The sequence below is a fragment of the Pterocles gutturalis genome, unplaced genomic scaffold (assembly GCF_000699245.1).
Source record: "Pterocles gutturalis isolate BGI_N339 unplaced genomic scaffold, ASM69924v1 scaffold19345, whole genome shotgun sequence".
Taxonomy (NCBI): Eukaryota; Metazoa; Chordata; class Aves; order Pterocliformes; family Pteroclidae; genus Pterocles; species Pterocles gutturalis.
The window spans coordinates 59899-73689 of record NW_010138827.1 but is presented as its reverse complement, the minus strand read 5'-3'; the positions used below and the strand labels follow the sequence as shown (position 1 = coordinate 73689).

The following is a 13791-nucleotide window of genomic DNA, read 5'->3' as shown; positions in this document are numbered from 1 at the left end:
CAGAAGCTCAGGTGCAGAGTCTGCCTTCTTGCTAAGCTGTTTCTGGTTTATTGTTTCCATATCCTCCCACTCTCATTTTCCTTCTTTTTTTTTTTTTTTTTTTTTAATCTGTATATTGGTTGCACCCCATCTGTTCTGTATTTTGTAAGCCTCATGGGCAGGTGCTCTCCTCTCTTCATGTTAACACAGTGCCTGGCAGGGACTCATAGCTCAGAGTCCAGGTTCCACTGAAATGTAGTAAGTGCAAGAGTCACCTGGATCTCCTGAACCTCTTCATCCAAAGTGGTAGCTGTGATACCACCAAATGCATGCGTAAGCTTTACTATTAAAATAATTGTGCGTGTTGTAAATTACAAATCATGCCACAACAAGAAGCTGGCATTGCTTTGGTCCTAGGGAGCAATGTCAGGTTCCAGCACATCTCTGGCTGGAAATGGCTGAGCACTGCAGAGTGGATTCACTGACTCAACTCCCACCGGACTTGAGAGAAAACATCTTGTGGTCCCCCTAATCTATGTTTCATGTCTAGGGCTTTAAATTATGACACAATAACCTGTGCTCTGTCAAAGTGTGTTTAATTTCACAAGGAAAATCTTAAAACATTAATTACTAAAAAGCCTTGTGACCTCCTCTTGCTGCCATAATACAAGTGTAAACCTTCCATACTTTGTAACTTACAGCAGCAGTTAAGAAGAGACTGTTCACAAAATCAAGGGGTAGCTGAGGTAGGAAGGGACCTCTGAAGTTCATCCAGTTTAACCCCTGCTGTGCTCAAAGTGGCGTCAGCTAGAGCAAGTTACTCAGGACTGTGTGCCGATGGGCTTTGAGTATCCCCAAGGATGGAGACGCCATGACCTCTCTTGGCATCCTGTTCCAGTGTCTGACCACCCCCAATAGTACCAGTTTCTTCTGTGCAACTGCACGCAGACCTCTTAATTCTGCCGGTCTGCTGCCCAGGCTGCATCCGTTAACGTGGAACACTTCAAAGCCACCTGGTTGTGATGATTTCCCAGAAACGGTATGACCACTCTGCCTGTGACACATCCCTGTAGGCATGCCCTCGTTGAGGTGCATGTGCTTGACATGGTCACCCTTCAGCCACCTGCTGCTGATCACGAGGTCTCTCCTGGCCAAGTCACCCCACACCCTCTGCTTCACTGCTTCCTCCCCACCATCACTAGTTTAAAGTTCTCCTCAACAGGCTGGCCAGCCTGTTGGCAGGGATGTTTTTGCCCCATTTTCCATTCTTATTCAAGGCAGCTGGAGACCAGTGGAGCCACATGCAAAACCGTGTATGACTTAGATGCAAGAATGCTGATCAAACAGGACGATGAAGAATGTTTGTGAGAAATAGGGTGATGAGAGCAGAGCAGGCAAGGTGAAAAGACGGTAGGTAGGGAAATAGCTCCCACTCCATTGAGAAAATACGTCAACAAAAAGGAGAATTTGAAGCAGTGGTGTTCTTCTGACATCTCTTTAATCTTGTAAATCTTTGATGAGAAATACCTGCATTGTAAAGATCTCAACTGTCTGCTATTCGCAGAATTTGGCGGAACGTGTCTGTGTGTGTGGACTTGCATATATGCATACGCAGATGGCCAAAGAAAATAAGTCTTTATGAATAAAAATTGTTTGACTCCACTTAAAAAAGAAAAGAATCCACAATATGTATGACCCACCCTATGTATGATCATCAAACTGAAACCTTTATACAGCATTTCTCCCACAGCATTTTAAAATGATGAACAACAAATATAGAGTCAAATTCTGTCCTGTGTCCCTGCAAGGGGCAGCTTATTACAGAGTGTGTTTTAATAGTCTTTCTTGCACCCATGTGTCAGATTAAATGTAGAAATGCCAACTGGATGATAATGTACTATCATTTCTGGAAGTATTGGCTTTTAAAGTTAATCTTCAATGGGATGCTTTGCTGTAGGCATGTGCATACATTAGATAACCTTGGCATGCAGAGAGTATTTTAAGACCCACATAATTTTGAAACACCCTTTAATATTCAGTGAAGGTCATGATACATTCCATGCACATAAGATCAGAAACAGACCTTCCAGGCAGGCTTATTTTACTGCTCAGGATAGATGCCAAATTGGGCGCTCGCAGTGATGTGTTCTGTTTTTCTGCAGGACAGTTAAAGTGGCACAACAAGCTTTTCCGTATTGTTCCGATGACATCTGAGCCCTGGTCTAGGGCAGCCACCTCAGAGGTGCCAAGGATAATAATACATACAATTCTCTTCATGAGCTTATCTTTCAGATGAGATTTCCAAAACAAACGCTGCCAAATAATAGCGTATACTGTTGTAAATTCTGGGATCTTGGAATGTTTGCCTGCAAACAAGACCGAGTTCAGAAAACTCACTAACTAAACTCCAGCAGTCTGATGATGCCTGAATGAAGCTGTTAAACCAAGAGCAACGCTATCCCTAACTAATTCTGTTATCACTTTCTATTTATCCATTGATGAAAAAAAATTATTAATTTTTTAATTAATTCTTAGTTATTAATTATTAACACTTCCTTAAGTCTTACATTTAATCAGCATCATTTTATATCCCCAAAATAAAAGGTTATTCCTCTGTTATTCAAAGATTTTGTAATAAACATGCGTACAGATTTTCACGCTGAGTTAGCTGCTTCTTGGAAGAAGGAAGAAGCACATGTAAGATTAGATTCAAAATAATTCTGTGAAATGTGTCTGACCCCTTTCTGCAACAACCTGCTACACAGGGGAGAGGAGAAAAGCAAGTCCTGGCCTTGATGTCAAAACAATGTAAACTGCTTTTTGTGTGTTGACTTGTGTAACAAGTGAGGCATGAAAGCAGAAGTACAGTGCCGTGAGTAGTGGCAGCGAATATTTTATCTTACCGACAAAAAGCAACAAGAGACGGAATCCTTAAAGCATCTGCCATGTTGACAGCGCGCCCTTGTTGTGACAGCAATGGGATTTGCAGTCCCAGCTGCACCCCAGCCCGTGCCGTAAAAGCGCCCATTCCTCTGAACGGGTGTCTTGCCCTTTACTGGCCCTTAGCCAGACAAAGGAGCTTTTCTCTGTTGTTCATGTTGCCCCCTATAAACAGATGTTTAAACAATTTTTCTGTGAGAAAAAAAAAAAAAAAAAGTGAAACTGGAGATATTTTGGCATTGTTAGCTCTTCTGAAATTTTCACTGTGCTAAAATTCAGTGGCTGGATGGTCCCAGGAATGTAGAAGCGGGAGGACCACTGTTATTGCTGTGATTCGGTTGTTTGAATGTGGTTGGTGAGAATATTCAGAGGGTGACTCAGGATTGTGAGTAACAACGATTTGCCACTTTCTGTTGGAGGTTGTTTTGACCAAGTCTACCAAGTTAAGAGTTAGTCATGGATAAATGAAAACATTGCTCTGGGAATGTGTTTGAATGTGTTTGCTCTCCAGGTTTTCCTAGCACCCACTTGTTCAATGTTCTCCCCAGGCTGACGAATGAGGTTCAAAGGGATTTGGAGAATGTTGGTTATAAATTATGGAGTTACTGCCTCATGGTTACCATCCTGTCATCAATAACGTCAGACTGTCCTCCGCAACTCAGCTTCTTCTCCTGTCTTTGCCAACTTGTAAGGTTTCTATGTCCCCTGCTTAAGATTGTTCCCCATCACTGGATCCGTTCTCAGTCCAGGTCTTTCGTGTCAAATCCCAGCAGTCCTACGCCGATTTCTTTTTTCCTCCTTCACATTTGAGCAATTCAGGAAGCTTTGCATGATTCACTGATACAATTGCATAGTGGCATTTCAAGACATCCTCGTACTGCCTTGGAGAACCTGGATGGAGAGCTCTAGAGAAAGTGAGGAAGCGATGTGGCAGTTGAAGAAATGTATTTGGGGAATCTGTGGATTGTGGTAGAGTGAGCAGAGGGCACAAATTAAATCCTGGAATTATGCATCATGTGCATAAATGTGCATAATATGCTAAATGTGACCATTTGGGTTCTGCATTGTCCAGAAGTAAGAGCAGCAAAGTGGGTTGATTCCAAGCTCTGCTTTGTTCTTAGCTTGGGTCTCCCATTGCAGGCTGCTGCGCACCCTGCCCACCTCCTGCAGCAAAACCATAGTGGAGCCTCCAATGGCTCCGGGGTCCCGGGCAAGCTCTGGTCTCTGCTCAGAGCCAGGATGTGCACGTCCCTGCAGGAGATGTCACTAGCTTGCACGGCAGGCACCCCAGCACGAGAACAAAAGCTTTTCTGCCTTTCAGAAGTGGGGCTGTTCAGGTCCATATGCCCAATATAACTTTAATCCAGTTAGCTGTGCACCAGTGGCAAGTGAATCGTGATAGCACACACTTTGTGCTCAAGCACCCAAACGTGCTGCAGTGTGGGCTGCAGACTGGATTCTCAGCTCCCACATACGGTCATCACTGGTGGTGCCTAAGCTTGGTGAATTGAAATTGGGAATGACCAGCATTGCTACAATCGCATTTCTGACTGCACTGTAGGCGTACATTTTATCCTCACACTACAATAGATACATTACATCGATGGGCCAAAATAATCAAAAAAACATTTGCAACTAAGTTTATTAAGTTGCTAAAATATAAATTGCCTTTGATAAAAAGACCCCTTTCCCTTCCAGTATCCATTGACATCCAGGATACAGCTTGAACCTCTAGAAGAGACATTTAAATGATAACACACCAGTTTTGTTTCCGTTCATTCACTGGCTCAAGCCTCTAGAAGTACCAACATGGCCCCTGACCTTATTGCAGTTTAAGCAACTATCAAGCAGAGATAGTCCTAAAATAATAGGGGAAAAAATAATGCCATGAAGAAAAGTTTATTGGGATTGAGAGGATGGGATTGTTTTTCATCTAGCGACACCCTAATTTTATTGTAATTTTAAAATTCTGTTTTGCAGATTGACTCTCCAGATGCGTTTGTTTGAGTAGCCTCGACCTCCCTATGGACTTAATAAATGTATCACGACATGGCATTGCTCACTGGGAACGCAGATCCTGAGTTCAGCTCCTGCTCCTTCAATAACCTGGAAAACCTGTGTGAAGTGCAAACCAAGAAAGGATTCTTCTACAAAAAGGCCAAACTTCTGCACCCTGGGGAAGACTTGTGCTGCTTAGCCCGCCTGGATGACCGGACCAGGTTTGTGATCATCAACGTAGGTGGTATTAAATACAAAGTTCCATGGACCACCTTGGAGGACTGCCCCTTGACCAGGCTTGGGAAGCTAAAATCTTGCAACAATTATGATGAGATCATGAACGTCTGCGATGATTATGATGTTAGCTGCAATGAATTTTTTTTTGACCGTAATCCTAGTGCCTTCAGGACAATCATGACTTTCCTGACAGCTGGGAAGCTGAGGCTTCTCAGGGAGATGTGCGCTCTTTCTTTTCAGGAGGAGCTTGTATACTGGGGGATAGAAGAGGACCACCTGGAGTGGTGCTGTAAAAAGAGGTTGCGACAGAAAGAGGAGGAGGCAGCTGAGGCCAGGCTGTATGAAAGGGAGATGGTATTTAGTGAAACTACGCAATGTGCCTTCCAGGACAATAGCCGATTGAGTTTGTGCATGCGAAAGCTCAGGGATATGGTGGAGAACCCCCACTCAGGGATCCCAGGAAAGATCTTTGCTTGTATTTCCATCTCTTTTGTTGCCATCACTGCAGTCAGCCTCTGCATCAGCACCATGCCAGATGTCAGAGAAGAAGAAGATCGGGTGAGTGCAGCTTTTCTGAGAGTAAAGCGTGTTTTGCATTGTTGTCTCCCCTGGGAAGGTGACGGGCAAAGTCACTCCAGCCATCACACAGGTATCACACAGGTGTTTATGGTGGGGAGGGCTGGCAGGGGTAGGGCACAGAAAGCATTCTGTCATTTAATAGTGAAGAAGGGAAGATCGGGCCAAACGCTGCCTTGCCAGAGCAGCTTTGCCAGTTCACACCAGCAGACAGCTTCACCCAACAGATTTGTTTTCTGACATCTCTAACCAGATGACAAACTAGCTTCTGGGGTTATAAAAATCAGCCTTGCTTGAGGCTTGGTGTTTTGCAGTTAGGTGAAGAGCTAACAGATCAGTTTTCCTGAAAGGTACTCTGACAATACCACTTTGAATGAACTCTCAGGACCTTTCGTGGGACAGGTACCGCCTGTCGTGGGTAAGGACCGCGCACCACCACGCCTCACGTGGTCCCTCCCTTCCCTCTGCCTTTCCCCCTCCCGGGGAACATGGGGGAAAGAATAGATGAAAGGTGGAGCCTCGTGAGTTGAGGCAGTGACAGATTTTTAATAATACAACACGAGAAAAAAAGAATAGGATAATAGAACAGGATATAGAATGATACACAATGGAAAACCCTCACCACACCAAGACGCCGCACCAAAACCCCCCCACCCCTCTCCCAGCTAGCTTCCCCTTATGTCCTGGCGTGAGGTCAGCATGGTATGACATGGTATGGAGGCTTCAGCTATGCCCACCTCCCAGCTTTGGTGACAATTAACCCTATCCCAGCTGAACCCCAGCCAGTACCCCACTGTAAAACCCACATCTACAATATTTTGATGCTATGGGTGAGGTAGAGGGCAGGGAGGCTGAGACAGCAATTTGACAGCAGAAACAAAGCAAATGTCCCAGTTTTCAGGCATGCTTAGTATTCTCACGAGTAAGCTGTGGATGCTTCATGCCCTTGAAAATCAAGTCTTGTGGATATTTTGTTTATTCTTTAGTTCAACGGTTTTCCTGGGGGTTTAGTCCCTTATTTGTGCAAACAGTTCAGTTTCCTAGGATTAGCTCTATGTAGGCCAATGCTGAAGATGGATAGAGGAGGACATTCACATTTTCGTTAAATATGTGCTGAAATGCAACCTAAGGGGCTTGGGGGGTGGGGACTTGGAGAAAAGTTCATGGCCTTTGTATTTCTACTCCAATCCAAGCTTGACACTAAATGTTTAGGCTTAGTTTCCAGCCCCATAGTCATTAAATGTGATTGTGAATTTCACCCCGTCAAGTTCTGTCTGTCGCCTCCAAGTAGAACCTGTCTTGTGTGCCATCGCCTGGTGCCAGATGCCTCATGGCTCTCTGCCGCCAGCAGGAAAGAGAGCGGTCAGGACCTGACAGGAGGCGGGTACCTATTTTGTAGCATTGCAAGTAAGAAGCATGCTGATGGAAAATGGGTCCAGCAACCCCAGAGAGAGCCCTACCTTAGACTGAGTACCTCCGGTGCGGTTAAACCCACCCTGTGCTTGCCAGGTACGCTCAGGTTAGATCCCAGCTGAGTTGTTTGATTTGGAATCAGACTCATTCAGTAGCAGCCAGAAAAAAAAAGACAAAAGGTTTGGTATGTGGTTCAATAGTTGATTTATTATAGGATCTTTGTTTAAAAGGCTTTATGATCTAAATTTTGAGGATAGTAGTACTGGGTACTAGTTAAAACTATGGTCCAAATAAAAAAAAAAAAATTAAAAAAAAAAAAAGATAATTTGAAAAACTTATGCCTTTTACTGTAATTAACCACCAGTGCTCCAGTATGCTGGAATTTTAAGCACAAGGGATATTTTATTGTTGAAAACTGAGATGTACCTAGTGTTTTAGATGTTCCTGGGTTTAAGTGAACAATTGCTTTCAGAATTGCCAGAGTTTAGGAACCTTATATTTTTATGAGTGATCTGAACATAAACAGGGACTCATAATGATGGGCTAATAATATTTGTTGGGTGGAGCAGGGTAATAATGGGGATAGAGCAAGCGTATGAGAGAAGCCTGGATTTCTTGGTAAGCTGGGGCCATTAGAAGGAGCACATTTTCATAGTCAAATGCAAACTTGTACAGTAAAGAGGAATGCAGGCTTGCTCTTGCATTCCCAAAACAAGACTCTAAATAGGATTTAGGATACAAGCAACCGAATGTTAAGTTCCTATTGCAGCATAAAGCTAGAAGAGTTAATGTCATCCTCGAATATCTAAGCTGGGGGGTAGTGATTAGAAGCTGGAAGATGATTTTGTGCCTATATGCGGAGACTGACACTAGAATACTGCAGTCACTTCTCACGCTCATATTTTTTAAAGGTGTTTGGAAAATTGGAAAGGGTGCAAAAAAAAAAAAACTGTATATGTTAGACAGCTGGAGAAAATGCCATATAATAAGAAACCTGAACATTTCAGTTTATTTAGATTATTGACCGGAAGGTGAGTGGATTAAGCAAATAAGTCTTTTTGTGGGGGGGGGAGGAGAACTGTATTATCTAAAAGGCCTTTAAATTAAGCAGGGAAAGGATGCATGGTTAAAAGCTGAATCCTGATAAATTCATATGGAAACTAGGTGCCAATATTTAATACCACGGTGATTAATTACTGGGGCAGACTAGGCAGAGAATTAGTGGATCTTTTATTTTTGGGTGTTTTCAGTTCAAAGCTCAGTGCCCTTCTGAGAGGTAGCCTTCAGCTAAACACACTCAATTCCAATCAAAAGTAAATGGCTGGTTTCAGTTCAAGTTACAAGGGTGAAATGCTTGAAATACAGAGGAGATCAGAATAAATGATCTGATGGTGTTCTGTGCCCTTAAATTCTAAAAGCACTGAGCTCCTGCAGATAGGCTTTGTTCTGCCCTTTGCACAGGGACGGGCTGTGGACAGAGTGCAAACGGTTGTTTTATTTGAGACAAATGTGGTTCTCTAGCAGAGGGGACAGCTGAAGGCTCATTTCTCACATAGCTGAGTGCATCCCCAATGTTCCTCGCCTGCCACTGAGTCAATGCAGGTCAACACTCCGTTTGAGTTGCAATTAGTCATGCCAGGAGTGCATGATTTTGCTCCTGCACGAATGGGTGTAAATACCCATCTTTTCAGCCTCCGTAAGGCTGGGCAAGGAATCAGGCATTTGCCCACGTGGAGCTGCTTGTAGGATCAGAGACCCAGGTTGCAAACTCCTTCCATGTCACCTGCACATGGTTTAGCAAGCTGGCGCAGCTCGTCGAATACCAGGTGTGGAGAGAAGAGAGCTTACATGAGTTCAAAGTCACGTTCATCATCCTGAGGGGCAGCCCTGGTACCTGGTTTAAAATTTGTGCCCAGGGATAGCGCTTTGGTCTGGTTTTGCAGAAAATGTATGTGCATCCCTCCTGGCTAAGGAACAAGCAGTAAATATTATTTCCAAGGACATGCCGTACGTTTCGCAGGCTCTCCGGCTGGCATTGCTGCGGTCAGGGTTCTGTGTCAGAGTTGTTGCAGATCCTCTGGCTAACAAGCAGTCATCTTTTCCTTGAGCTGCCGCTTTCTGGAAGACAAAAGCTCTATATGCCACCTATCTGTCCTGTTATTTTTGGACCCAATCATGCACTTTTTGGAAGTGGTATCGTGTATTTCGGATGCTGCACAATTATCAATAAAGATAACAGAATCAGATCCTAAGCTACATCTACTTACCAAGCTAGGGCATACATTTCATCTTGTCATTTTTTTTTCTCATTTATCTTTCATTTAGTGATTAAATTAAATAAAAACCACAATCCAGTAATGTGCACAATAGCTGCTTCTGGAAATTTTAGGAAAGGGATGCTTCAAATGTATGGAGAAAACAAACCTGTGAAGAGAGTCAGGTTCTTCCATGTAAAGTAACAAAGCAATAATTAATTTTTAATTTCAAAATTTTCAGAATGGGAGATTTCTATGCAAGAGAGAGATTTAGTGGTGAAAAGTCCTGTCTTAAGGCAAAATACTGCTGAGACAAAATCATAGCAGGAGCCCTCGGACACCGAGTTCTTTCAAGACCACCACAAAATTTATCTCCCAAGACCTAAAAATAGCCAGAGGCATAGAGTATCTGTAAGATATTTTAGGCATATGATACCTTTAAGTGGGTTTCTCAACTCTCTAAACAAATGGTAGGCATCAGGTGACTCAAGGAAAGCAGCTAATACATCCCACCAGTCTTAATCCGCTTGGGGATACATTATGGCAAAAGCCTTCACAACACAGTAAGAACTGAACAACCGGAAGACGTGAAGAGATTCAGATGAAAGTCAGATGGTCATCATGCCAGACTCTTCATTTTTTTCATGGTGAAATGGCAACCATGTCTGTCTGAAGAAGAAGAAAGTTTCTTTCTTCTGCTAGATAGTCTCATTCATCAGAGAAAAAAGGCGGTGAACTCATAACATCAAGCCTTTTATCCTGATTCACAAAAGTATTTATAGGCCCGAGTCCCACTGAGCTCAAACATTTGTAGGAACACAGTGTAAACCAGGAGATCAGAGAGTGCTTCCTTCTTCACCGTCCTTTCTAACATATTGGGAAAAGCTAGTCTAATTAAAGATCTTGTGATAGGAAGTTACGGTTCAGTAACCTTCAGCTGAAGAACGTTACAGCAAAGAGAGAGACTCATAAGTAATGAAGTTAATAATAGCTCGTAAAGAAGCCTGAAACAATTTAACCTTCTAAGCTTAATTTACACACTGTGCTTCGATATTGGTGAGGATGGGGAATAGATAAATTGTGAATTGCGTTTTAAACAATCTTGTGACTAAAGACTTCATTTCGCAAAGGTACACACAAAAGTAATTTCAGACAAGGTTAAGGGAGTCTTGTATAATGACCCTCAACAGCTTTTCGTAGACAAGCTGTTGCTGTAGGGGCTGGATGAGCAGTGAGGTCAGTTGAAAACTGGATGAATGGCCAGGCCCCGAGGGGGGATAATCAGTGACACAAAGTCTAGTTGGAGGCCTGTAACTAGCGGTGTACCCCAGGGGTCCATACTGGGTCCAGTCCTGATCAACATTGTCATTAATCACAGAATCATTAAGGTTGGAAAAGACCTCAAGGATCATCAAGTCCAACCGTCAACCCAACACCACCCAGCCCACTAACCCATGTCCCAAAGCACTACATCCACATGTTTCTTGAATGATCTGGAGGATGGAGCAGAGTGTCTCCTCAGCAAGTTTGTTGATGACTCAAACTTTGGATGAGTGGCCAATAGGCCAGAGGGTCATGCTGTCATCCTGAACAACCTCAATAGGCTGGAGAAGTGGGCTGACAGGAACCTCGGGAAGTTCAGCAAGGACAAATGCAGAGTCCTGCACCTGGCAAGGAAAAACCTCCTGCACCAGGGATGTGTTGGGGGCCACCCGGCTGGAAAGCAGCTTGGCAGAAAAGGACCTGGGGGTCCTGGTGGACACCAGGTTGAACACAAGCCAGCGATGGGCCCTTGCTACATGGAAAGCTACTGGTACCCTGGGCTGCGTTAGGCAAAGTCTTGCCAGCAGGCTGAGGGAGGTGATTCTCCCCCTCTGCTCAGCACTGGTGAGGCCACACCTGGGGTGCTGGGTCCAGTTCTGGGCTCCCCAGTACAAGAGAGACATGGGCATACTGGAGAGAGTCCAATGAAAGGCCACAAAGATGGTGAAGGGACTGGAGCATCTGACATCTGAGGAAAGGCTGAGAGAGCTGGGACTGCTCAGCCTGGAGAAGAGAAGGCTCTGGGGCATCTCAACAGTGTGTACAGACATGTGAAGGGAGGGTGCAGAGAGGACGGAGCCAGGCTCTTCTCAGTGGTGCTCAGTGACAGGACCAGAGGCAATGGGCACAAATGCAGGAGGTTCCCTCTGAACATCAGGAAAGACTTTTTCACTGTGAGGGTGACTGAGCACTGGCACAAGTTGCCCAGGGGTGGTCGTGGCGCCTCCATCCTTGGAGATATTCAAAAGCTGTCTGGACACGGTCCTGGGCAACTAGGTGGCCCTGTTTGAGCAGGTGGAGGGGGCTGGACCAGATGACCTCCAGAGGTCCCATCCAACCTCAGCCATTCTGTGATCCTCTGGTTGTAACTATTGATCCGTTTAGGTTTGACGTATAAATCAGTAGCTACATAGGGAGAAATATAAGTATTCAGGACCTCAGAGCGTCAGAAATGCCAAACATTTTGTGGAATTAATTATATCATCTTGTCTCAAAGCTCCTGCACTTTGAGGTACTTCTGGGTGGGGAAAACTGATTTTTTACATTAAATCATTTACTTGTTTCAGTGAAAAGTAATGTAAAGGAGTAACACAGTTGTTATTGTTGATGCTTTCTATCCTAAGATGGCACTCTGCTGAGTCTCTGGAATGAAGCTTTTCATTACTGGAGAACTCATTTTTAGCACTTTCTCTCTTTTGTGACTGTTCAGCTGTTTTTCTGCGTGTCATACTGAGACCTTCTTGATTTTACCTTGGAGCTAGTTCTTTGTGTGATGCATAGATGGTTTGTTTTAATGAATGGAAGTCTTAATAAAATGGCAGCTTGTGTTTTTCCATTCTTTGTGGAATAAACTGTTCTAGAAATTATCAACATAAAACATGTATTTAAAAAAATCTCCTTGCTGGTATTACAGATAACTATTTATAGTATATGGGCACCGAGGGTGACTTTTTATAAAAAGAATCTTGGGGAATTGGACTAACTAATTTCCCTGGGGATCATCTGAGAATTAGTTATACCATTCTTTCAGCTCTGCTATTGAAATGCAAAAGCTACGAGCTGTCACAATATCTCCAGTTTGGGCATCTAAACTCATCTACTGATGTACTTGTCCACTACGTTGCTAGTTTGCATTTTGTGTTTGCTCCGGGCGGTTCCAGACACAGCTGGCTAGAGGCCAGGGAGAGACCCAGTGACTCACTCACAATTGTCACCTGCCTCCTCTGCATTGTGCACAGAGAAGTTCCTGTAGACACGAGATTCAGAGATTCACTTTCACATTCACATGCCCTTGCTTAAGGGATGTAGCATGGTGGAGCTGTGTTTTATCTATGAGTAAGGTGTTTCTTACTTTTGGCTTTCCTAAGTTTAAAGTAGGTTTTCTGCTCAGATGGTACTTAAGTCAAAATGGTGACACACACTCCAATTTACAAGCTTTGAGAGCACCCTTCACCCACAGCTTTTGTCATCAGCAATAAGCAAAAGTTTGCTTTGTTTTTGATGTGCTCAGTCTGCCTTATGTCGTTTCATCACCTGTTTTGTGTAGTGCCACACCTAGATTGTGAATGCTTTGGGACAGAATATCTTAAACACAATGTCTGTGACCATCATCGTAACAGAAATAAAAATTACATCAACTCTGCTATTCAGGTACATGAGCATATTCCTCATGCCGCAGGCTGCGAGCGAGGTTTCTTAAGCAAGGAATTATTTTTTTCATAAGTGAGACCAACTTATCTCATGCAGGATGCAATTACTGTATGATATCCTTAAAATCCAAAACTGAGGAGTGACTGCAAGGTTCTGCAGTGCAAGTCTGAGTCACCATAGCGTATTCTCCCAGTTCCTTTCTGATGATCAGAGAAATCTGCTGTGCATGACAGCTCAGGTTTGTCTGAAAGCAGTTGAAAGTGATGAGGTTTGGAGGATAAAAGTGATGTTGCTTCTGAGGTTAACACGAAGAGCTTTAAAATCAAGGAGCTGAGAACCTCTGCGCTGCTCAATCTAAACGTTCAATGTGGAGTTGTGTGGGGTTTTTGAGTGGTGCGCATCTTTTATCTGACTCCCATGGAATTTGCAAATGTAAGACTAATGGCAAAATGTTCTTTGCAAATATCAAGAAGTGATGATCATTTCCTTTGGTCATTCTGCTGGGAACTGTGCTCCTCTGTGAGCCGTCTGAATGATACAGTCCTTAATGTAAAAGAAGTGCATGTATTAATCTTTCCTTTGTGGATCTGAATCTGAATATTTTCTGTACTGGTTGGTCAAATCCAGCTGTTTGTGTTAGAGCAACTCTCGGTATCAGTTTAGTTTATGGAGTTCAGGATTGTTGTATTTGCACACTAGG

General features: G+C 43.7%; 1 protein-coding gene across 1 annotated transcript in view; it reads left to right on the top strand.

Moving 5' to 3' along the window:
• Positions 1-4913: 4913 nt before the first annotated feature.
• LOC104468878 (potassium voltage-gated channel subfamily G member 2) overlaps positions 4914-13791 on the top strand; it is a 24752-nt gene continuing 15874 nt past the window's right edge. Inside the window, exon 1 of the mRNA XM_010083155.1 lies at positions 4914-5712. Within this exon, the coding sequence (XP_010081457.1) occupies positions 4957-5712 (756 nt within the window). The 5' untranslated portion in view covers positions 4914-4956. The remainder of the gene's footprint in view (positions 5713-13791) is intronic.